We start from the raw sequence: 25,756 nt of genomic DNA on the forward strand, positions 1-25,756 counted from the left end.
CATGAGCCATGATGCATGTGAGTTACATATCATTGAATGTTTCAAGAGTCCATTGGACATGCATGGAAATGTCCATGGCATGCACCATGCCTGTTACTGTGTGTGTTTTGCCTGGACTGACCCATGTGTTGTGGAGGGACATGATGGAAGTGTACTTTGACAGTGGTGCTCATCTGCTATTGCTTCCTGTCTAGGGGACCATTGTACAGTGCCCTGATGCTTGTGTTCTTTGTCTCCCTCTACGCAGCGGCTAGTGAAAAAGAGGGCGGAGACGGCGCTGTGGAGCAAGGCGGCGGGGATGCCCCCACGGCTGCAGCGGAAGGGGTGGGTGAGCCCCCACAGGGGCCTGCTACGGTGGGAGACGGTGAGGAGCCATCCAGGTTGGTGGTTTGCACAGAGGAGGAGGAGGCCGCCACTGGGGCACACATGGGGCCTGGTGGGGGCATCCCTGCTGGTGCAAGTGGTGCAGTCCAGGGCCAGGGGCAGGAGGCAGCACAGGTCACCGTGGAGGCGCCTGTGCATGTCGCTGTCCCTGACCCTGTGAGTGCACCACCATGCACCAGCAGGGATGCCCCGTCCCAGGCCCGTCCGCAGGTAGAGGGGATGTCCATGTCACCTGACTCCCCTCCACCTGCGGACGTGGGAACCCCTGGCCGTGTGGAGAAGGTCCTGATTGGGGTCGCGATGCGCACGGCTGTTATTCGTGATGCCGTGCGTGCTTCCCGGGAGGAGGACGCACGTCATCACGAAGTGCACCGTGCCGACGTGGCCCAATTGGGATCGGCCATGTTCGGGGGTTTCCTGCATGTGTTGTCCAATCTGGCGGCCCTCTCCTCCTCTGTGCAGGCTATACACCAGTCGTTCTCCTTGCCGTCTTCCGGCCCAGATGCCACCAGGGCCCCCTGTGGACCTGCCCCGACCAATGCAGCCAGCTCGGTGGGGATCCCATCCCTGCCACAGTTGGGAGTCGGAGGTCCAGCAGGGGTGGACAACACAGCAACTGGACCCCAGCAGATGGAAGATGTGACAGCATCATCAGGCAGGGCACGTGCACGACGGCGTCGGTGGTTTCCATCAGCCTGGATGCCGTCGTGCTGGCAGAGGCAGTGGCGTCGGAGGCAGCAGCAGGCTCGACGTGGGAGGCATCATGGCTCGGGGCCTTCAAGATCAGAGGGGCAGGCATCGGCCGGAGGGCAGGGCAACCCTGGGATGGTGGTGTCTTCCGTGTGGGAGCAGTTGGTCCAGCGGATAGGTGCAGAGCGGCAGCGGGCGGAAGAGGAGCGGCTCACCATGGTCAGGGCGGAGTTCTCCATGCGTCGGGCGTTGAGGCGGGCTGAGTGCCTCGAGGAAGCTCGCAGGGAGTTTGAGCTGGACATGGGGTTATCCCTGCGAGACCTCGGGGCCAGGACAGAGTCCCGCCTCCAGGACATCGACATGGAGTTCGATGATGCCCTGGCCAGCAACATCACCGAGTGAGCCGCAGGACTTGCCCGCTGCCTTTGTATATAGTTATTTAGTTAGTTAGTGTTAGGTTTCTTTTATTAATTTTTGTTTTTTTGGACCGCTCGGACAATGGCCACTTTTTTGTATATATTATTTTCATTAGATAGTAGTAGGTTTCATTTATGGTGTTGGGCTCATGGACCCTGGAATTTTCGTGTATATAGTTTGCTTTTTGAAGAAACATTTTTTTTATTAATTATTGTGTTCACCATGAGGAAATGGTTTTTCATTATTTTACTTCCACATGATTTTGCTTTGGACAACATTTGTTTTTGGATTACTTTGTTTTTTTTATTTTTACATTTGTTCTCGGACATGGACCATTTATTTTGTTATCCCCATTGTTGTATGTTTGATTTGTTTACTTATTTTTTTTCTTTAATACATGTTTTTTTAACTTTCACTTGTGGTATTTTCTCATTGGTTTCATACATGTCATGATATGGGTTTTGACATTCACTTGCACCCATTGTGTATGTGTGTGTGACGGACATGTGTTCATTTACAGACTTGCCATTGGGGTTGTATCATGTAATTGCATTCACTATGTGGGTGGATGCAATCCTTGCCTGGGTGTTTGTGCTGGGTATGCTGGCCATTACTGCCATGATTGAGTATCGTCAGGACCTGGGGGCAGGGGGACATGTGTTGGTGCCTGGTGGAGGATGCCCCTGCACTGCTGGGGGGTGGGGGTGGTGGGAGACATGTGTGGGGGCCTGGTGGAGGATGCCCCTGCACTGCTGGGGGGTGGGGGTGGTGGGAGACATGAGTGGGGGCCTGCTGGAGTCTGCCCATGGTGGCAGGGGTGTGGGGGTGGTAGGTGACATGAGTGGGGGCCTGGTGGAGGCTGCCCCTGGTGGCTGGGGGGTGGGGGTGGTGGGAGACATGGGTGGGGGCCTGGTGGAGGGTGCCCCTGGTGGCTGGGGGGGTGGGGGTGGTGGTAGACATGAGTGGGGGCCTGGTGGAGGGCGCCCCTGCACTGCTGGGGTGTGGGGGTGGTGGGAGACATGAGTGGGGGCCTGGTGGAGGGTGACCCTGGTGGCTGGGGGGTGGGGGTGGTGGGTGACATGAGTGGGGGCCTGGTGGAGGGTGCCCCTGGTGGTTGGGGGGTGGGGGTGGTGGTAGACATGAGTGGGGGCCTGGTGGAGGGTGCCCCTGCACTGCTGGGGTGTGGGGGTGGTGGGAGACATGAGTGGGGGCCTGGTGGAGGGTGACCCTTGTGGCTGGGGGTGGGGGTGGTGGGTGACATGAGTGGGGGCCTGGTGGAGGCTGCCCCTGGTGGCTGGGGGTGGGGGTGGTGGGAGACCTGGGTTGGACATGGGTGGGGGCCTGGTGGAGGGTGCCCCTGGTGGCTGGGGGGTGGGGGTGGTGGGAGACATGAGTGGGGGCCTGGTGGAGGGTGCCCCTGGTGGCTGGGGGGGTGGGTGACATGAGTGGGGGCCTGGTGGAGGGTGACTCTGGTGGCTGGGGGGTGGGGGTGGTGGGGGACATGAGTTGGACATGGGTGGGGGCCTGCTGGCAGGTGCCCCACAGTGCTGGGGGGTGGGGGTGGTGGGGGACATGAGTTGGTGTTCATTAGTTCAAGGAGACATGTTCCTTTGCTGGGGGGCATGCCCATGTTGGGTGGGCTGCCTGCGGGACATGACCAGGGATGCAGGGTAGTCCCCTGTGGTGTGGGCTGCCTGCAGGGGCCGTGGAGGGTGTACAGGGTACACCTGGGAGGACCCACACTGTCAAATCACATGTGGGACTCCCCGGCACCCCTGAAATACACGTACCGTGCTGAAATCGCGTGTAAAACTTCCCGCGCACCCCTGAAATACACGCGCACAGGCTATTCGCGTGTGGAACTTCCCGCGCACCCCTGAAATGCACGCGCCCAGGCTATTCGCGTGTAAAACTTCCCGCGCACCCCTGAAATACACGCGCCCAGGCTATTCGCGCGTGGAACTTCCCGCGCACCCCTGAAATACACGCGCCCAGGCTATTCGCGTGTGGAACTTCCCGCGCACCCCTGAAATACACGCGCCCAGGCTATTCGCGTGTGGAACTTCCCGCGCACCCCTGAAATACACGCGCCCAGGTTATTCGCGTGTGGAACTTCCCGCGCACCCCTGAAATACACGCGCCCAGGCTATTCGCGTGTGGAACTTCCCGCACACCCCTCAAATACAGGCGCCCAGGCTATTCGCGTGTGGAACTTCCCGCGCACCCCTGAAATACACGCGCCCAGGCTATTCGTGTGTGGAACTTCTCACGCACCCCTGGAATACACGTAGCCCGCTCCCCCTGGCCCGATCGCGTGAGGAACTTCACGCGAACCCCTGTAATACACATAGCCCGCTCCCCCAGGCCCGATCGCGTGTGAAACTTCACGCGAACCCCTGAAATACATGTAGCACGCTCCCCCAGGCCCGATCGCGTGAGAAACTTCACGCGAACCCCTGAAATACACGTAGCCCGCTCCCCCAGGCCCGATCGCGTGAATAACTTCACGCGAACCCCTGTGATACACGTACCCTGCTGAAATCGCGTGTGAGACTTCCCGCGCACCCGGTATACACGCACACGTATTTTTTGTCAGCGGGTGTCCGTGTTTGTGGGTACCCCTTTGCACATCATTTTTCCTGGAGGGCCACAGTATAGGACATTCATCATGGCAGTATATAGGTGCTATTTCTTGGCGCACATTTCTTACAGCCGCAGAGACGCTACCGCCTGCTTTCTTGTGGCGGTCGTGTTTGTGCCTGTGCGCTGGTTTGAGCGTGCGCTTTTTTCCCCTATTCTATTCCATGAATACGTGTTGTAGGCGAGCGTGTGGGCGTTCCGCGCACTTGTGCCCTGTACTTCCCCCGTGACGCCCACGTTTTGGCAAGTTGTTCCCCATTCCGAGTGTTACGCCCGTGTTCCGCCTACTTTTGTTGCGTGCGCCGCGCTATGTGCGAATTTCGCTGTGGCCTGTGCGATTTTCGCTGTGACCTGGCGCACGCTGTTAGATGGCCTGTGCGCCAACGTGCGCTGCGCACTTTTTTATCGCACATCCGCTGGTTTTCTCGCGCACGGCCTTCCATGAATCGACGTGTGCTGCTTTTCATGCGATTTTCGCACTTGCACTGCGATTTTCGCTATTCCACTGCGATTTGCACGTTTTTGCCCACTTGCGCCGCGCTAATTATTCCATGAATCGGCCTGCATATCTGTAGGGCCACAAACCACCTCAGAATGTAGCAGTTGGTTCCCTTGTTCCACACTATCCACATTGGAGGGACATGGTGTGTAAGTAACTGGAAGTGGTGGCCTAGGTGATAATACTTTAGGCAGTCTACTACTCACTTGATAGCATTTCAGCTCAATTTGTACATAGTTACATTTTCTAGGGAATGGCTTTATGCTGATATAAAGCATGGGGCTTTCCCTACTCTTCCTTTCTTGTGAAAGCACCCAGACACCTAGCTAGTGCTTGTGTGGTCTTTTGTGCAGAGCCCCATGTTTTGGGGGGTATGGCAGGGAGATGGTCCGCCGAGGATGGAGCAACGCGTGAGCACTCCGGCTCGTAAAAGTGTACAGATTGGAAATAGTGGACCAAGTACCTAATGCTACAGTATGTGGCTCTGCAGGGAAAGACCTGTCCAGTTTAATCTAGTGGGCAGGTAAGCAGCTCAGAACCTCTGACGCATTAAAACCGCACATGAAAACTATGACTGGATTAGAGACCTCATAGGCCCCACTTGAGTACAAAAGGGGGCGGGGCACCTCTCTCAATATGGGAGTTTGGAGAGGGAGCAGGAGACCCTTTTGGGGCGAGTTGCAGAACAGAGCAAGAAGCGCTGGGAGAAGTTGGAGGAAGGAGCAAAGGAGAGATAGAGGAACAGTTTGGAGGAAGCAGGTATAGCAATAGAGGAGAGAAGGAGGAACATCAGCACTTTAACAAAATGTAAAATTAAGCCAGAGCAATATGTCGCTGTTCAGAGTACTTTAGTCCAGTCCCACTCGGGTGTCTCAGTGCTTCTTCCTGATTCGGTATCCCACTCCCAATGTTTGTTCTTGACTGCTATGATATGGCATTTATAACGCGCCTATACCCGAGTGTTTCTACGCGCGACGAGGCAAGGGAGGGGGAACGATCCTACTGGGCCGGGTGTCATTCAGATTGTGCAAGTGCATGGGAAGGGGGAAGGAGGAAAGTGTGGGGGCAGGGCGAGGTGACAGTGTAGTACATGGGGATAATAGAATACATAACAATAAGTAAGAAGTACGGCCAGCAGGTGGCAAGGGTAAGTGCAGACATCCGGTGTCAAGTGCTGGTAGTGAAACTGTAGGGTTTCAAAAAAACAGTCCTCAAGTGCAGGGGTTGCCAGGAGGCAGTGCAGGTGTGCGACTGGCGGGGGAGGGGACCTGGGCCCGAGATCAGAGGGTGTCCAGGTAACCAGTGCAGTTTCAGTATCAGCCAGGAAGTCAGCAGGGGAGAGGAAGAGAGAAAGCAGAAGCAAAGAGAAAGGTTTTGAGGTGCTTCCTGAACCGGAGATGATTCTCTTCAAGTTTCTGGGAGGCAGGGAGTCTGTTCCAGAGGGAGGCCCCAGCCAAAGAAAGAAGTCTACCGCCAACTCGTTGCTTGGAGAAGCGACTGACCCTGAGAGAATTGGAGGCGGATGAGCGAAGAGCTTGAGAAGGAAGATATTTAGGAAGAGTGAGTTGAAGGTAATGAGGCCCCAGAACGCCTTGTGGACAATGCAGAAGGTTTTGAACTTAATCCTCGCAGCCACTGGGAGCCAGTGCAGAGATTTCAGTCCTGGAGAGATACGATCCCTGGGCTTGAGGCCAAGGACAAGTCTTGCAGTCCTGTTTTGGATGAGTTGCAGAGGGCGGAGAGTAGAAGCAGGCAGATTTAGAAAGAGGCTGTTGCAATAGTCCAGCCTAGATGGAACCAGAGCTCTGGAGACAGTGAGCTTCTGGGGGAAGGAGGGGAAGGGAAGAATACCTCTGAGGAGGTGCAGCTGGTATTGTGACTTCTTAGAGACGTCGGAGATGTGAAGAGAGAAGGAGAGTGTGGAGTCGAAGATGACCCCAAGATTTTTAGCCTCACAGGTGGGAGCAGGAAGAGGACCAAGGGAGGCCGGCCAGAGCGTGATAGGAAAGGAGAGAGTGGGTGTGCCGATGAGGAGAATCTCGGTCTTACTGGCATTAAGGCAGAGATCATGCGCGGCACACCACTCCTGCATGGAGGACAGACAGACAGACAGTCAGAGATGAGAGAGGGAAAAGAGGTGCCAGAGGGTAGCCTGAAAATTAGCTGAGTGTCCTCCTCATAGCACTGGAAGTTGGGGCAGAGCGCGGCAGTGCGGTGGGCAAGAAGTGCCAGGTATTGGTTGAACAGCCAGGGAGAGAGCTTAGACCTCTGTGAGACACCACAGGTAGAGATGGAGATAGAGGAGAGGAAGGACCCAAGTTGAACCTGGGGGTTGATCAGAGAAAAAAGAAGTCAGCCAAGCCAGGGCCAGACCAGTGATCCCCAGGTTATCACGGGGGATGGTTGAGCAGGATCGCATGGTTGACTGTGTCAAAGGCAGAAGAGAGATCAAGCAAGATGAGGACACAGGGGAGTGTTGGAATCGAGGTTGGAGAGCAGTTCTTCACAGATGTTCAGGAGAGCAGTTTCCATGCTTCTCGCAGCTCTGCCAGACTGATAATCATGGAGGCAACCAACAGATTCAGTGTGAAGATTGAGCTCGGAGATGGGCAGCTTTTCCAGGAGTTTGCCAAGGAAGGGATTGATGGAGATAGTTAGCCGGGCAGCACAGGTCGGCAGAGTGTTTTTTAAGAAGAGGGTTTTTTAAGAAGAGGATGCAGAAGAGAGTGTTTCAGAGGGGAGGAGAAGACTCCAGTGGCGAAAGAGTGGTTGCAGAAGTTGGGCAGGGCTGGAGCCAGGGAGTCAATGTGATCCTCGATGGTTTTGGAGGAACAGGTATGAACCTGTTTTGACAAGACTTTCATAGATTTGACTTGTCTAGAAACCTTGTCTGGGGAGAACATGGGAAAGGCAGAGAAGGAGGAAGGAAAGCTGGCCGAAGAAGGGCCCGAGGTAGAGCAGGGAGGAGGAGGAAGAGAGAGAGGACAGGATGCCCTGAGTTTTAGAGATATAATGAGAAGCCAGGGCCGCACAGACGGTCTGGGAGGGGACAGGAGAGGTAGATCCTGCAGTAGGATTGGCCAGTTCCTGCAGATTTTAAAGAGTTCAGCCGAGTTGTTAGATGCCGCAGAGACGTGGGCATGGATGTGAGCTCTCTTCTTGGTGCGGACAGAGAGCCGGTATTGCCTTTGGAGCAGGCGGCAGGCCAGTTTGTCAGAGGAATGTACATGAAGCACGCCATTTCCTCTCAGCCACCCTGCACTTGCATTTAAGGGTGACGAGGTTTGAGTCGTACCAGGAGTTGTACTTGGCTTTGGGCTTTAGGTGGATCCTCATGACAGGGGCAGATATAGCAGAGTTGGGCATGGCAAGGGCTCTGTCAGGGTGTGAGTCAGCCAAAGGGGGACTAGGTGGTAAGAATGTAGCAATGAAAACCTCAAAAGTATGATATAGCAGAGTGGAGCATGGAACAGGCTGTGTCAGGATGTGAGTCAGCCAAAGGGGGAGGAGGGAGTGAGAAAGTGGCGGCAAAAGCCTCAACTGAGACATGCTGTCATGACCCTTGCCCCTGGCCCTCACTGGCAAGTCAGCCTTCCAGTTAGGGCCAGGTCAAAGGCCTTAAAACCTCATCTAAGACTCTCTTGGAGTCAGTCCTGGCGCCTTTGGCACCAGGCTCATAACCATCATGAAGACCAACATTAGAATGGGACTATTTACTTGGGACTATTTAACTTGGGGGGTGGGGGGGTTCAGCCAATATGGAGGCACACACATAGCTCAGTTACAAGGAACTGAGCTATGCGGTCTAGTCCTTTGGGTGTGGCAGGCCTGGGACTACTTTACCTGGACTACTTTGGGTGTGGCAGGCCTGTGACTATTTTACCTGGACTTCTTTACCTGGGACTATTTAAACCACAGCAGAACATGCTTTGCGTTATTCTGCTGTGGGCAGCGTAACGCCCACCGTGTCCAGTTCTTTGATGCCAGCTTACCTGAAACCAAGGACCTGCAGAGAGAGAGAGAACACTACGAAACTTACCTGGAACAGTATCCTGTCTTCAATCCATTGCCGACTTCAGTTCCACTCACCTGAAGGTACAAACTCTATCATCCGGCACCGCATGCATCCTGGAATACCATAACCTGGAAAGAGGAGAAACAAAGACCGCATTAGTAAGTGTTTACTCACGTTTCCTCCCGAATGAAGAAATCCACACAATTCTTACCTGGGTAGTCATCTCCTGGTCAGTATCATTGCTGGAACATTACGGCGCTCGGTGAGGAACATCGCAACCTGCAAGGAGAGAAAAGACACAGGTTAGCAATATAAAAGGCGAAACAGCGCCACGCATCGCGCATTACTCACCACAGCATCGCGCACACTGCGCTTTCGCCTAACAGCCCATGCTCATCTTCAAACTGCAGGACAACACTAAAATACCTTTCCATACCTAAAAGGGAAGAAGCAAGACATTATTATTCAAACTAAGAGGAACATAAGATATGCATATAAAGACTGTAAAGCAGCAAACCTATGGAGTCGCAGCAGGCCTGGATTCCGACAGGGGGGGCTTGCATCAGTGAAGTAACTTGATCGCTGCTCGCCCCCCACATCTACGCGCCCCTGCCACGAGGAGCAGGACAGAGAATCCACCTTTCACAATATTAAGATGAGGAGAGGGCCCAAGGGGGAGGAAGGAGTTGAGGCCAAGGGAGGTGGGAAAACAAAAACTCTGGTATTGAATCCAGCTCTCCTATATTGCAGACCCATCTTTAACCAGAGGCCTTACCAAGGGACCGGGAGAGGGTTCGAGAGTGCATATCATCCAACCAGGGCCGGGTGGCGTCCCCGTGGATACCAGGTGAGCGTAACACACGCTTCATGGGCCGGATGACCGAGAAGGTAGGTGGCATTGCTGGAGTTGGCTTGGCCTGAGGGGTTGAGAGAGTGAGCTGGGAGGAAAGGAGAAAGTGATCACTCCAGGAGAGAGGGGTGGTGAGAGGTACCGGAAGGGGAAGGCCTGAGGCGATCAGAACATGCAGAGTGAGTCGGTCCGCAGGGGAGAATAGCGAGTGAGAGAGCGTCACAAAGGTCACGAAAGAGTCCAGAGGAAGGACAGGAAGCATCCAGGTGGATGTTGAAGTCTCCAAGAAGGAAGAGTTGAGTGGTCGAGACTAGGAGGGAAGAGGAGAGTTTCGCCCATTCAGAGAGGAAGGAGGAGATCTGACCAGGTGGTCGATAGATAGTAGCCACAGTAAGGGAATGGCTAGGAGAGAGAGAGAGCCTGCAGACAAGGCATTCGAAGGAGGAGTAGGCCTGTGTAGGAATGACAGAGGTAGGAATCCACTCAAGGAAGGTTAGGGCTACACCACCTCCGGAACTTTTGGACCTGGGCGCAGAGAGGATCTTGTGGCCGTCGGGGAGGAGAGTGTCGAAGCTCGTGACAGAGCTGGCCGTAAACTATGTCTCAGTGAGACCGCGGACATCGAGGTCAAGTTCCTCCAGAAGGTGGCAGATGTCGGAGGAATGTTCGACAGCTGAGCGAGAGTTCAAAGAAAAGTCCCCCATTGTACAATTGTACAACTGGTCACTATAATTGGTGCTTGAAGCAGGCAGACTTCATGGGAAACTCCAGCATTTCTGCCGCCATTAAAATGCATGCTGGTGCAGATTCTGGAGTATTTGTATGGCGGAGAGGAAGGGAGTGGCGAAAAGGCATGTTGCATACCGCCCATCCTCTCCGCCATACAAATGATTGAAAATGAGTTAGTTAATTGAAGACGTACATGCCTTAATCAAAACTTTTACGCTTTCCATGAACGTTACGCCTCCATGGAACATTGGACCCAATGTTTCACACCTCTGACAGCGTGTAGTTCAGTTTCAACACCTGGTTTCAAACAGTCCTGTAGAGCCGAGCTGACACAGAGCTTGTCCTGCCCGAAGAAGTTACAGGGTATGTAGTGGAAAACCACAAATTAACAATACTACTCATAATGAGTACAACATAATCCCACCACCCTCATTGGCTACCACCTATACGGCATGCTAATAACCCCCTATAGTCTCTGGGCCGATTGGCCACACCTTATCTAAACCCATTCCCCTGAACACGTAACCTACTACATCGTCACTATCAAAACTGAATCCCCTTGACTATCAGAAACCTCCCCTCCCTCAACCTTTTCAAACATAGAGCCAAATGTTGGCTCGCCTCTTCCAATGCCTAAGCTACATTCTGAAAACGTGTTGCAATAACCTATGTAGGGATGTACTACTTGACAAACCATGTATCGTTGTACTACCTACCTTTGTCTATTTCTATGCCATATTTATTGTTTGATATATTATCACTGTATGCAACTTATGTAACCATTGCCTTAAGGAATGCGCCCGGTAGCCTCCGGGCCTGGTCTGCGCTATACAAATAAAATAAATACAAATACAAATACATGGTTGGCTAACAGGTATATTGTTACCATAATACATCACTTGATGTTGACCCCTCCCACCAAGACCCGTTCAAACTAAAAACAGTGAGGCCAACCCTGCACTGATAAAACAAATGGCCTTCTCTTTATACCAGACAATGTGGCGCACACAGGCTGCTCTCTCCACCATGTACTAAATTTACTGGCATCACCTCAACTCCTTCCGTCCAAAATCATGGTACGTTCCAGACACGTCTCCCCCCTTATCTCCCTGGGAATCTAGCTGCCCCTTAATGACGTGACCAGGGGCTCCATTCTTGAGTCTGAATTTCATGGATTTATTTACTCTGGTCATGGAGCCGCTTGGCAGTTCTAATGGAATGGCAGCTGTTCGGGCACTATTGTTCTAAATCTTCCCCAGGTCCTTGGCATCACAAATCCCTGTGCCCTATTCTCACGAATTTATCCTTTACAGGGCACATCCCTACCTTCCCTTCCTGGACATAACATTCCATTCCCAGCACCTTCAAGCTCCGCAGCTGGATACAATTCGCTTTTATCTGCGCAGTGCGGGTGCCTCTGAACTCTGCAGCTTCTCTCTTGGGGGATGGGGGGGTTGAAGGGGGATTTGTCTTGGGACTGACCTATACACAGCTCGACATCAGGGCCTGCATTTGTTCATCATGTAACAGGCCTTCATATTCAACATGGCTGCACTATTGCAATTTCGTCTGACAGACCACGGTTTTACCTGTAAGAGGATTCAATTCAACACTACAGCTAAGTCAATGCCTAGTCTGGGATACTGAATGGAAACCCTTATTGATATATCTTTATGTCCAGTTCATGCATTCTGGATGACTACCCCTATATAACACCCCTCTCTTGGAATCCCCCTGACCCCAATGAGCCAATAAGTAGTTCTTTTTTGCAAGTTTAAAGGTTTATTTGATAATTTAAACAATATATATATATATCACACTTTATAATAAATTAATAATTGAATATCACACTGAATCTGAGCAGTAATCAATAATGGATAGTCTGGCACTAGCACACTTGTGAATAGGAACAGAAGAATAATGTGGTAGAGAATGCTTTATATAAGTTCAGATGGATGTAATGTTGAATGAAAATGCAATACAGAAAATACTCAATATGATTTCAACAAAACAATGTAATCACTTTTCTTTGGCAATCCCCTCCCCCCTTTATGCAATGCAAGGAAATGGAAGGAAAACACACAGTTCTCAGAAATGCAATCAAATGTAATTCAGTTCACCCCAGCAAGCTTAGACTACAGAAGTTGGAAACACAGGCCCAAAATGCTTTTATATGTGCTGGCAATGAAGTGAAAAATATGCTAAAATGCTTTTAATTCCCTCTAGAGGTTCAGGGTGAGTGGTATCTAGTTAATATTAGTCCAGGCTCACTCTAGCAATGATTCAGGGATGGTTCTTAAGAGGCAAACGAATTTTTAGCAAGGAAAGCAATGAAGCTGCGGTTTTCACACGTGGCGAAATTTGCAAATCGCGGTAAAATTCGCGAGTGCGTTTTTCACGATTGCGGCAAAAGTATTAGAGAATCGGCATGCGGTTCTAGGTTCGTTGAAAAGCCAAGATTCTAAGCTTTCAGAGGAAAGTTAAACCAAGTTCCTAGCACAAATGGTTACAGAGTTATGAACGATTTTGTGAAGGTCGTTTTTCAGATTTGAAATTTTAAAAGTTCAAAGTGACAAGTGACAGCTAACAGCTAGAAAATGACAGGTGACAGCTTTTAGGCAGTTCTACTTAGATTAAAATAGATTGAATTATATTATTTTAACTAAGAGATTGGTTCTGCACAGTTCTGCTGGGTACTCACAATATATTTAGAAATAGAATGGGCCTCGCCACGGATCTGGTCAGGTGTTAGACTGGACTCTGGTCTGGTCTCGGCACTTCACAGTGATCTGGGTCAGCTCTCTGGTTCTGCTAACAGTGGTCTGGGTCAGCTCTGCTCTCTCTGGAGATTGATGGATTTGAAGTCTGGATCTCTGGATGTTGTATGGTCCGGCAGCATGCTTCGCAGCAAATGGAATTGAATGTCCCTAGCTGTCCTGACTGTCTGCTTTTATGTGTTTTGAAAATGGGTGGAAAGGCTAGTTTCCTAGGGCCTACCCCTCTCCACTTGTCATTGGCCACTTCCTCCTCTTCCCCTTGATTGGGGGAATGAAATGAAGTGTCATCATGATGAGGTCTGTTTATGGTACAGAGAACCCACCCCTGTCAAATTACACACAATCTATATTTTGACCCAAAAGACATATTTGCACAGGTACACATTTGTTTAAAATTACATGCACCCATCACATATCACAGGAGGTATACCCTGTCCAAATCTGCTCTTCCTGGGAGCTTGCATTCAGAAATGGCAACATATTTCACTTTTTGGTCAGGTTACCAATATCAGATTCTTACTCAAATTTACCTAAATGTGTGCAAGGCATGCAGGCATTAATTGATGAAGTATCAGACTTTTAACATGCATACATTTTAAGTAATACCCTCTTAACTGCTAGCTTGCCCCTAGATCATGCCACCGGTTCTAAAAACCTCTTAAAATGTGGGCAGAAAAATCACAAGAATTATGGTATCATTTAAATAATTATGACAAGTCCGTACTATGAGTTATTCATCTTTTTCTAAAACCATATTCTGGCTACAGGGGTGTGTCTTTTCCGGTCACATGGTACAGAAACCAGTCTTTCCACTTTCTTCAAGCTCAGCCTCTGTCTCCAGTTTCTCCCCCTCCCAGTTTCTGCCAAGAGGAAGCCATTTTTATTACCCCTGCAATAAACCATCTGCCTGGGCCCTGGAAGGCCCATTGTTCAAGAGGAAGCCATTTATGGCCACTTCCATAAAACATTTGCCTGAGTCAGGACAGGGCTTTGTTCAATTTCCTGCAGAGCCCAGGTAATTCAATCAGAGAAGTGTCAGATCCCTTTTGGTGGGAGCAGCAAAAAGGCAGCTAGGCCTAGGAACACAGCTGTTGTGCAAGTCTCAATACCTGTCAGGGGTAGCTGGTGGGCAGAATTCAGTTCCTTAAGCCAGGTTTCAGATAAAATGTCACTTTTTGTTACCCAGTTTAAGTCAAGATAATGTTTACATATGCAGCTAGAATGCTGATTCTAAGTTCAAAACTATGGCATTTCAACAGTGACAACTATGTGCCACTCAAAAGTAGGTCACTCAGTTAATTTAAACATTTTCGATTTTTGGTAGTTTTAAATCCAGTTTCAGTTAGGCTGCTGCAGACCTGCAGAGCTCAGCCAGTCTTGTTATGAACATTCAAGTCACTTCAGAATATAACTTTACATTGGGCCTCATTACACGGACGGCGGTAAGGGTTAACGGTCACCGTTAATGGCAACGGTGACCGTTAATCCTTACCGCCGTACTACGAGGTCCCTTTGCGGGTTGGAGGATTTAACGCCTGCTTCTTGCAGGCGTTAAAATCCAACCCGCTAAGGGACCTCGGAGCTAATTACGGCACTGCAAAATTGCGGTGCCGTAATTAGCGCCTTCCCCATTTCCATAGAGCCCTATGGGGCAGAAATGGGAATGGGGAAGGGCAATGGCGGAAAGGGGATTTACCGCCCCTCCAACCTTGGAATGGGGCGGTAAATCCCCTTTCCGCCAAGGCGGTGCGGGTATTTTACCGGCATGAGCCATGGCGCTAATAGCGCCATGGCTCACGGCCTACCGTGTAATGAGGCCCATTGTATCCACCTCTCAGTAAGTCTTTCTTTGGCATGCTTTGGGTTCATTTATTCAGTTTTACACCAAAAAGGAAAAAGTCTGGTGTTGTTTTAAAACGCCGGCTTTCTGATAGTGGTGAGTACTGGTAATGCACCCATTTTTGGGATTTAAGAAAATGAATTCCCCACAATCCTAGGTTGCTTTTGGCAATCAGCATTGCCATTCCCAATGGTTTCAGGCTACTGTGTGGGTAGTCCAATGGTGGTTTTAGGCAGTGCCCTTCTGTGCCCATAACATCGGCAAAATGAGTGGCAGCCTATTCTTCATGCATTTCCCTGTGCATTTTCTGGGAAGCTCTGGCCATCATGATGTTTTCCATGTCAGTACTGCACAGTTTTTGAGGTAGGGCTCGGATGCATGGGTAAAACATCCCACATACCACAACACCTCTTTGACTCCATCTTCTCCTTCCACCTACTGTAGTTCCCTTCTCGGACATCAAAGTATAACATTGTGTACTATCTCTAAATACAGGGCCTATTATACATTGCCCATCTATAACCTCTACAACTGCAACAATAATCCATTGTTGCTTTTTCTGTGTAGCTATATGCTGTTTCTAATATGTGTCAAAACTAACTACAACTGATACATACATATTCTGCCGTGCCAATCACAAACCTCACACACTGAGACGCTTGCTAATAGGCTTTCCACATCCTGAATGGGATGTTACACTTGTATCCAACAGACCCTAGCACATGAATGTCCTTCTACTGTACACTCCTTGACTTTTGTTGATAATCCTTCTTCTTCGCGTATCTGTTTCACCAAGAGTCTGTCTTCTCTCTCCTCACTTAGTATGAGTTTCTCTTAACTTGCCTCCTAACTGGGATCTGTGTAAAGTACCCAATGACCATCTGTACCTTTCTTATGGTTTATCCATTCACTGGGACGAGTAGGCTGAGTTACTGAATGATTCTCACTCTTCTTAGGATTTTGCCCTTCACTGGGACCAGTTGGCTGAGCACAGGAAGGGTTATCAGTCTTATTGGGGTCGTGCCTCTCACTGGGATGATTAGGCTTGCTACAATCATTATATTCGATTTTAGTGATACATTGAATATAATCAAGCAACTCTTTACATGTGCTGTGTTCCCCATGTCTTCCTCTCTCTCTCCGTTACCTGTGGCGTAATGGGTCCGCATCACCAGGTCGGCATTCCCCTTTTCTGCTTCTTTGTAGATTGTCAGAATGGCTTGTGACCTTGCTTCTGCAGACATGCTTCGGTGTCGTACTCTCCATGTGGCATTACTTTGTGGAGCAGCGGCCGCTCCCTTTTCTTCTGGGCTGCCACTTCTTTGTTGTGGTTCTCACCTTGAGCCTGTGTTAGGTAGGCCAGTTCTACCACCTGGTAGCTGTAGCTCTAGCAGGTCCCTTTTTGTAGCTTCTGTCCAGTTTTCCTTGCACATCCCTCCTGGGACTGTGATAGGGTTGGCAGACTCTCTCAGCTCTGTCCAATGAATAGTGAAACTCAGCACTTCCTTCATCCAGCTTCTTACCGGTGTGGCAAGTAGCATTCGCTCCAGGCCATCAGCTTCCCTGCTCCAGCTGATTTGAAACTTCTGGGTCTCTCTCAGAATCTCTGGCTCCTTCCATTTTTATGACACAGCTTTGTGGATTCCCTAATTCCTCATGATAGTCCTTTCTTTGTGTATGAGCTGTACTCTTCATACCTCCTTTGCGTTGCTTCATCCCAGTAGTTAATAGAAACCTATTCTTCATTGCTCCACTTTTCAGTATTGGGAAGATATTTAGTTTCTGAGAAGACATTACAATAGCAGATATAAGAGGCATCATGTCTTCTGTCAACTGGTATGGTTGTAGTGGATTCCTGAGTGAGGTGGAAAGAGAGTTCCTCATCGGAACAGGATTCCTTGTCCCCCATGGGGGGAGTCTCTCCCTGAGAGGTCCCGCTTGTCGCCACCCCTATGGGAAATGTTGCATAGCGGGCTCACCTCGCTAGCCTCACAAGGAAAGGCTCCCCTCTGGGGAAAAGTGACTGAATCCCACAATTCGCCAAACCTCTTTGGAATTTCTTTCTTTTTTAACACCTTTTAATTTATCACCTTTAACTAACCCCCAAACTGACACACACACATTTTTATAAAATAGAAAATGGGCCTACAACTCAGGCGTTAAGGGTTAACGCCGTCGTTAACCCTTAACGCCTGATTCCGATTTTACCGGCTGCTTTTAGCAGCCGTTAAAATCCATGGCGCTAAACCGCCTTGGTGCTAATTACGCCACCGAAATTTACGGTGGCGTAATTAGCGCCTTCCCCACTCCCATTATGCCCTATGGGGCAAAAATGGGAATGGGGAAGGGTAAAATGGGAAATGGGGATTTACCGCCCCACTCACCTTGGAATGGGGTGGTAAATCCGCCATCCACCATGGTGTAAACATAGTTTACACCATGGTGGTAAAGTTGGTGTACTTACCGCCTGGGTCGTAATGACCCCCAATGTGTCTACGCAATATTGTAAATCATTTTTCTTTTAGAGGAAAAGTAAATGAAATGTTGTATGATATGTATTGTGATTAAATATATGTATATTCTTTTGCTTTGTCTTTTTGAACATGCACAAACCAAATATTCAATAATAAAACATGTATTTCATTGTATTCTACCACATATGTTTGTCCTTTTCGCTTTCCTTGTTTGTGAAGGCTTAGACAGGTTTAATTTATTATACTTATTGGGGATTGGACTGTGTAAAACAAGAATGAACAGTTCTGCATTAGATGTTTTGATTTGTAGTTTGTACGTTGACATGAAATAATACAAAAGGCCTTTGCTTCTTTCTACAGAGAATGAGCAGCCATCAGATGATCCATGCTGGGGAGAAGTGCACAGAATGTGATAAATGCTTTAATTCAGCATCACATCTGAAAAGACATTGGGCCTCTCAAATGTGGGAACATCCATACCAGTGTACAGAGTGTGAGAAAAGCTTCATTCGGAAGTTAGGTCTGTACCAGCATCAGCATATCCATACTGGGGGGCGACCATATCAGTGTACTGAGTGTGAGAAAAGTTTCAGGCAGAGCTCTCATCTGAGCCATCATTGGACGAGCCATACCGGGGAGCGACCATACAAGTGTACAGAGTGTGAGAAAAGCTTCAGGCAGAGCTCACATCTGTACCAGCATCAGAAGATCCATACTGGGGAGAGACCTTACCAGTGTACAGAGTGTGATAAAAGCTTCACCCAGATCTCACACTTGTACAGGCATCAGAGGATCCATACCAATGAACGACCCTACCAGTGCACAGAGTGTGAGAAAAGCTTCATTCAGAAGTCAAATCTGTACCAGCATCTGAAGAGCCATACAGCAGAGTGTCCATACCTGTGTACAGTGTGTGAGAGAAGCTTCACTCTGAGCTGAAATCTGAACTAGCATCAGAGGAGCCATACTGTAGAGAGACCATATCCAGTCATCGAAGTGCAACAAAAAAAGGAGTGGGGCTGTGCAATTAGTTGAAAAATATTTGTTGGGTGATAGGGGTGTGGCTAGATCATGCAGAAATGTCTTTTTGGACTATTCTTTATTTGCCTTTCACTTAATTAGAACTACTATAGGAAATGTGTAGGTAATCGCCCAGCATGCTTATAGCAATTAAGGCTCAATTATGCATGGTAATGAAGGGCCGGCTCTATAGAAATCATGTAGGTCTAAGAGCCAATCAAATGCATTAATGGGTAGACTTCCTCAAAGTTACTGTACACACACCCTGAAAATGATAGACTCTGACCAAAAGAACACAACTAGCTCTGGGAATGAGTGAAATACCCCAGAAACAAATGGACTGAAGATCAGTTAACACACTTTGAAAGGAAAAATAAGGCCCTGTAGGAGCAACAAGTAGTGCAGCATTTCAAACAGGCCAAGAATTTAATCGGCAACTCAGACTTCTATAGAAGGTGTGTTCCAAAGTTTAATTAGTTTATTTGTAGAGTGCAGCCGAGCCCTAGGGTAACTGGGCGCTAGTACTTAGGTTCAACAGTGGTTACAGAATGTTGCACATACAGGACACAGGAAAAAGATGCAGTACAGTGAATGGTTCACAGGACCTGGTTACAGAGTGGTTCAAGATGTGGCATAGTAAAGTATTGTGGGACCGGGTTACAGTTTGGTTCGCTGCCTTGATCACATACATATGATACGGATAACATAATGACAGACACATAGAGGGTGGGCCAGAGGCAGATAACTAAGTGCGGAGGTCTGACTATTGTTGGGTTATGAGCAGTTCCTTAACTTTGGCTCTAAATGTCCAGAATTAAGTTTCTGCTCTGATTGAACTTTGGTATGTAGAGTTGCTGTAAGTAGGGGGATCTAGTAGGTCTGGTAGAGTTCTGTCTCGTGAATTTGTCTGAGAAGTAGTGTGGGGCTGTCAAGTATAAACATTTATGTGTAATGACCAGCGCCTGTAGTTTAATTCTCTCGCGGATAGGGAGCCAGTGAGATTCCTTTCTAAAGGTGGAGATGTGGGCCTTGCGGGGCAGATTGAGGGCACATCGGGGAGCATTATTTTGTAGTATCTGTAATCTGTTTAAGTTATGGTTCGAAGAGCCAAGGAAGAGAGTGTTACAGTAGTACAACTTGGACAAAATGAGGGCTCTAGCTAGTGTGAGGCAGCTGTTGGTGGAAAGAAACGGTTTACAAGCATTTATAAGTTTATTGGTATAGGTTGTGGATGAAATAGTGGCATTGATTTGTTTTTTAAAGGGAAGTGTGGAGTGAAGACACACCTCCAATGTTTTGACTTCTTTCAACACTTTTATGATGTTTCCATCAATGGTGAAGGTTGTATATCTGGGGTCTAATTTGTTGAGACGGGCCTGTGAACCGACAATAAGCAGTACCGTTTTGTCATCTTTTAAGCAGAGGCTGTGGGTGGCCATCCATGCTTGGATTTCAAGGTAGATCTCATTTAGCTTTGCAACATCTTCGTCGTAACTCCCCGTGTGGGCGATGAGGATCTGGGTATCGTCAGCATAGTTAGTATATGTGACACCCAGATTATCAAGGCGGTCAAAGAGGAGCTTAGTGAAGACATTGTAAAGTGTGTGGGAGCTACAAGAGCCTTGGGGAACTCCACATTGGATTAGTGCAGGGTCAGCAGTGGTGCCGCCAGATGGGGCAAAGACCCTGGATGATCTGTCCGGTAGGATGGACTGAATCTAATTGGTGGCATCCGGGGAGAATGCAGCAGCCAAGGACAAGTGTTTGGTGAGGATTTAGTGGTCGACTAAGTTGAAGGCTGCGGACGGATCCAACAAGAGCAGAATGGCCAGGTTGCCCTTGTCTTTGGCTTCGTCCATTTGGATTTTTAGATCCAGGAGGGCTGCTTCTGTCCCGTGCCTGGGTCTAAAGCCGGATTGTCTCAGTCCTAGGAGGTTGTTGTCTTCCAAATGTTGTTGTATTTGGAGGTAAGCTACTCTACCTAGAATTTTTAAAAGGAAGGGTACCGTGGTAATGGGCCTATAATTAGTGGGTGTGTTGGGGTCTAGGTTGGGTTTTTTGAGCAGGGGTAGGACCCAGGCCTCTTTGAGGTTGTTAGGTTCTACAGCGTTTTGAATAATGCATACATTAATCAGTGCTGTGATAAGGGGAGCGAGATCTCTGGCTCCATCCTTAATTACTGTGGCAGGGCATAGGTCGCCTAGGCAGTTGGAAGGTTTTAGGCCAGCAATTATATTTACTACTTCTTCCTCCATAATGGGTGAGAAGTGGAATTGTTGGCAGTTTGGGGGGGGGGGGCTGTGCAAGTCACTAAAGTGGTCTTTAGATGTGAGATTGGCTTTTTAGCTTCAATTTTGGTTTGTAATAGGGTAATTGTGTTGGAGAGCGCTTGCTGGATGTTGCACAAGGGTTTGTCCTTGATGCAGTTATCTTTGGTGGGCACAGGTGATTCCAGTTCTCGTAGGATAGAGAAAAGCTCTTTAGTACCAGATTTGGCATTGTGAATTCTAGTATTGAAGATCTCTTTTTTGTCATTCATAAAGGCAGTTTTATAAGTGGCTTCTGTGAGGGAGAATGTATCCTTGGTAGTGATCGATGGGGCTTTTCTCCAGCAGGATTCAGCTGCTCTCTTGAGGTTGCGAAGTGCCTTTAGTTCTGCTGAGAACCATTTATTCACATGCGCAGTGGGTTTAGGGTTTCTAAGTTTGAGGGGGGGCTATTAGGTACAGGGCTTGTTCTAGTGTGGTGTTATAGAGTACAACTAGTGATGAGGGGTCAATGTTGCGGGATTGGTGAATTCGGAGGTGATTGGTTTTCGATGGTGATATTGTGTGTTTTTCTGGTTAAGGTTTTGAGTGCCTCAGGAGTAGGTTCGCTTTTTTGACTGGCTTTGGGTATCGTGAAAGTTATAAGATGGTGGTCAGACCAGGCACATGGTGTGATGTCGGTCACTGAGATATCGCAGTTGACTTCAGCAAGCCAGTCTAGTGTTGCCTTTGATGTGTGTGGATTTGTTGGTGTTGTGACAGTCCTAGTTGTGTGATGGTGTCGTTGATCAAGGAGGCATTTGCATCATTCGGGTCCTGTAGGCCAAAGTTGAAATCCCCCAGTAAGATGATTTGGGAGCCTGGTTTTGAATTAGTAGTCAAAAGATGGGAAATGTCCTCCTTAAAGGATGTGATAGATCCTGGAGGTCTGTAGATTAGGTGGATTAGTATTGTTTGGGAGCTAGATAGTGGGAGTTTGAAGGATAACAATTATGCGGATGACGGTATGTCTAATTGGTTGACTTCTCTGATATTTAAACTAGTTTTGGCGATGGCCACTATCCACCCCCTCACCCTATTGCTCTGTCTGTTCCGATGATAGAATAGTTTTCCGGGACCGCAATAGAAAGAGATGGTCCGGCAGCGGGATGTAACCATGATTCAGTTACTGCAAGGAAGTCCAGTTTGTTGGCGGTGATCACGTCTGCAATGTCGGGAGAGTGTGCGACTAAGGAGCGCATGTTTATGAGCGCGCCTTTGATTGTAGTGGCGGCCTCTGGGATCTCTGGAAATTGGGTGCATAGAATATCCTGGCAGAGGTTGTTGGGTTTGCTACTGTGGTGTGGACTGGTGTGGTGGTTTGGAAACCTTAAGTTGTGGCAAGGTGGTTCTGTTGGGTATGTGCTTGGTGTTGATGTGAGAGCTTAGTCAGGCATTTCTTAATGGCCAGGGGCAGGCTATGTTAACATTCGATAAGTTAGGTGAGTTTGTACGGGAACCTAGTTTAGCATTTCTCAAGTATGTCATGAGGGGTATGGGCGGGATGGCATATTTGGCGATCCATTCTGCCGGTGATAGGGGTGGTTGGCAATCCATACTGCAGGTGATAGAGGTAGTTCGTGATTGAGTTGGTTGGCGGGGAGGTGGTTCCAGTGGGTGAGGTGGGCTGGGTTTTGTTCCAAGTGTTGGGTGGGAGGTTGGACGGAGCTATATCGTGGAATAGCGGGAGGGTGGTGGCCATAGTCAGAGACATGTGTTTAAAAGATTCCATGCTAGAGTAGGTAGCGGGTTCGGGTCAGTCTAAAAATGAGGATCACACAGTCTCTAGTGGTAGGCTAGATTGAGAGTGACACACAATCCATAATAATGGGCTATTACATACTAAGCACATAGTCTGGGTAGTCGGCTGGTTCAAAGGCATACACAATCTACTGTGAAAAGGCTATTACGTACTGATCAGTAGTAGGGTAGTTCAGGGTGGGCTGTAGTCGTGTCTAGATTATGGTGAGCACATACGTGATAGAGACACAGCCTGATGTAATAGGCTCATTCGGGATAGGCCTACATGCTGTAGCCACAGGTTAGAGTGCTTGTGCTGTTAACATATTGTAACTCAAGAAGTTGTGGAAAATGCGGCCAAGAAAATTTGTGGTTGCGCACCCCTGAAGTACCGTGAGTTGATATTTATTAAGACAGTAAGAAAGCGGCTGCAGCCGTGGGATTAGGCTGGTGAGTTTCCACTCTCACCTTAGGAAACAAAAATCTTAGAAGGTTGCTAGCTTCACTGACTGCGCTCAATCATATGTTTGCCACAATGATGTGGTGTCAATTGTTATAATTACAGAATTTTTTTTAAAAATGAGACCCTTAGTTTGAGGCACACCTTGTGAGTTATAAGTAGGGTTCCTGTATTTTAATATTAATAAAAAGACACATGTATTACTATCATACATCGTATTGTCAAAAAATCAAATGAGCAATTGAAAAGGTTATACTTTTCCATCCAATTAATAAAGTATGAATAGAACCTAGTCACTCTTAATTGGCCTATCCATACATTAAGTTTGTTCTGAAAAGAAATAGATTTGGACACGCCACATAAGCTTGGTCACGCCCCGCCAACACGTGTTTCAACCTTGCTAGGCCGTCTTCAGGGCGTAAGAAATGCTACCAAATAATCCAATAGTCAAATTAAACATTCAATCCTAATTTGCGGAAAAAGTCTGGGTAGAGGACATACACAGCGGGGAAGGTACATTTCCAAGAAAATACATATATTTGGATGAAGGGGAAACAAAAAGGAGAAAAAGAAAGATGGATTTTCTATGAGTCATGTGGGAATAGAATGAAAAACATCACATTTCCATTTATACGATTTAACTAGATTGTTTGAAAAAGTATCAGCACTAATAATTTTGATTGTACAGTAATTCTAAACCCTTGGTTTTGAGATTCTTGTTAATAGGTACTGTTCCTCAGTTTGATCTCTGCTATCTGTTTATTCTATATGCAGACAACATTAGTGATTGGTTTGCTTCGACTAAGGCTCATGTAAATAGGTAAACGTGTCTGGACAAGAAATAACTTGGAGAGCAATAACATATCACTCATGTCATAGAATAAATATGAGACAGTATGTTACCCAGTCCGTAGTCCTCTGGTGTTCTGGGACCATGTGTTTTCTAATAACGCCTTTTAAAAAGACCTCATTGGCTGTTCGGCTGTGGTTCTTATTCCTGAAAACACAGGGAGAGATTTTTCTCAGAGTTTGTGCAATACATCTCACTATGGTATCAGTAAAGAGGGTTTTTTATTTTTACATAATTATTTTAGGAAACTTCAGAAGCATGCTTGGTAGTTTGTGCCTGTGAACTGCAGGTTTTCATCGTAATTGATATTCAATTATTCAGCATTGTATATGGGTGCCGTATTCTATAAGGATAGAAAATAAATATGTTTGTGTTATACGCGTGCGGGTCGCTCATTGTGATTGTATGTGGTAGCTAATTTGGTATTCCTGGCGTATCGTAGTTTGGAGGCTTACCGGCTTGGCTGCAATACTTTGACTGTTGTCAGGCGTCTTCGGGCAGTGAATGAGGCATCGGTGAGACTTAGTAGTTACCATGGTTGCATGGTGTCTAGTTCCGGTCACGTGAAGCATCACGTGATCTGGATGGTAAATCAAGTTCGAAATTTCGATGTAAAAAATAGAATTGGTGTTTTTGTGTGCAGCTACGAGTAAGTTGGAAGCGATAATCAAATCCCTGTTAGGTTCAACCTGATTGGAAATGGAAATAGTACAATGTAATTAGATCGGGCGGATCCTATCGGTCACATGGGGTGTCACATGACTACAATTGCTAGGCAACTTTGCCTAACAGGAAGGGATTGCCTTGAAATTGTGCTTTTCTGCACGTACTAGTGTAGTGATACACACAATTGCACATTTGTCAATCAGGGCTTTAGATGACAGCATTAGCCACTGAAAGCCAATAGTTTATTCAAAGTATGTGCCAAAAATGCTGACAGTAGACTGTTGTAGCACTTCCATTACGCAGTAGTGAGCTACAAGGAATATGCAGGCCTAGTAGGAGTGGTAGGTCACATTATGCATTCTAGATAGGCAGGGCAAAGGCCCCAGCTCTGTAGCTAATAGACATTATTGGAGTGTGTGGAACATTATGGCACCTATATAGCGCTTAGATAGCCAATCTTAAGCGCTATGAACACTAAGCTATGAGTGCATGCCTTTTAGAGCTTGCTCACACGGGGTTAATTCATCTGGGCTTCTCTTAGAATATTCTGCCTTTCTAACTGTAGCCCTGCATGGTTTCGTAAACTAATCTTCTTTTCTCTGGGAAGGCACTGATAAGACATTCCTGAGCTTTCGCGCAGATGGGCTCCAGGCAGGGAGGGGCACAGAAAGGAGCACAGTGGAAATTCACAGAGTTGGGTTTTTCCATGAGCAAGCCTATATTTTCCACAGGGAAGCTTCTAGAACTGTGCGTCATGGACTGACAGCACGAGATTATAAAAATGCATGCCCACATGACTCAGGTGGGAGATCGATCTGTGGACTTGGTTCGAGCAAAATTGAGTGTCCGGAACCTGTTGCTCTGTCGGCACCCTGCAGCGCTGTCCTCTGAGCGGGGCTTGCAACAGCTAGCTTATGAGGGCTAGGGTCTCCCAGTGCTGATTGAAGGGGCGTAAGACTGTGTTTCTCTATGTTCTATGTTTCTCTATATTTTGCATTTCTCTACGTTTTGTGCTTTGTAATCTTCTCTAACTTGAATCCCAAAATGTTGCTGAAATTCACTGTTTAGAATAAATACTAAAACGTTTTGAAGGTGTCATTTGTCACTAGCATGAGTTCACTGCTCGGCACAATTGAACCTGTATTTTGGGCTGAATTGGGTCATTTTTGCTCTAAGGGCTGGTCCCGAGGTAGATTTTCCCAATATCAAGACAACTAGTTACATGAATCTCAGCCGAATACAGCCAAGGCAAGACAATGGTTATACATACATACTTATATTGATGTTATGTTTCTAAACGGTTCATATTAAATGAGTTTTACAGAAACACATTTAGATCATGGTCCTTGTTAAGGCCTAATGATAAACAACAAAGTTTGCAAATCATTTTTGCTTCCTG

The 25,756-nt window shown here is 47.9% G+C and overlaps 1 protein-coding gene across 1 annotated transcript in view; it reads left to right on the forward strand.

The window, feature by feature from the left end:
* Positions 1–25,443, forward strand: part of LOC138528700 (zinc finger protein 551-like) — a 45,439-nt gene extending 19,996 nt beyond the window's left edge. The window contains exon 2 of the mRNA XM_069640556.1: positions 17,676–25,443. Coding sequence (XP_069496657.1) covers positions 17,679–18,254 — 576 coding nt within the window. The 5' untranslated portion in view covers positions 17,676–17,678 and the 3' untranslated portion in view covers positions 18,255–25,443. The remainder of the gene's footprint in view (positions 1–17,675) is intronic.
* Positions 25,444–25,756: the final 313 nt, after the last annotated feature.

Source organism: Ambystoma mexicanum, chromosome 7q (genome assembly GCF_040938575.1).
Source record: "Ambystoma mexicanum isolate Mex_15411 chromosome 7q, UKY_AmexF1_1, whole genome shotgun sequence".
NCBI lineage: Eukaryota > Metazoa > Chordata > Amphibia > Caudata > Ambystomatidae > Ambystoma > Ambystoma mexicanum.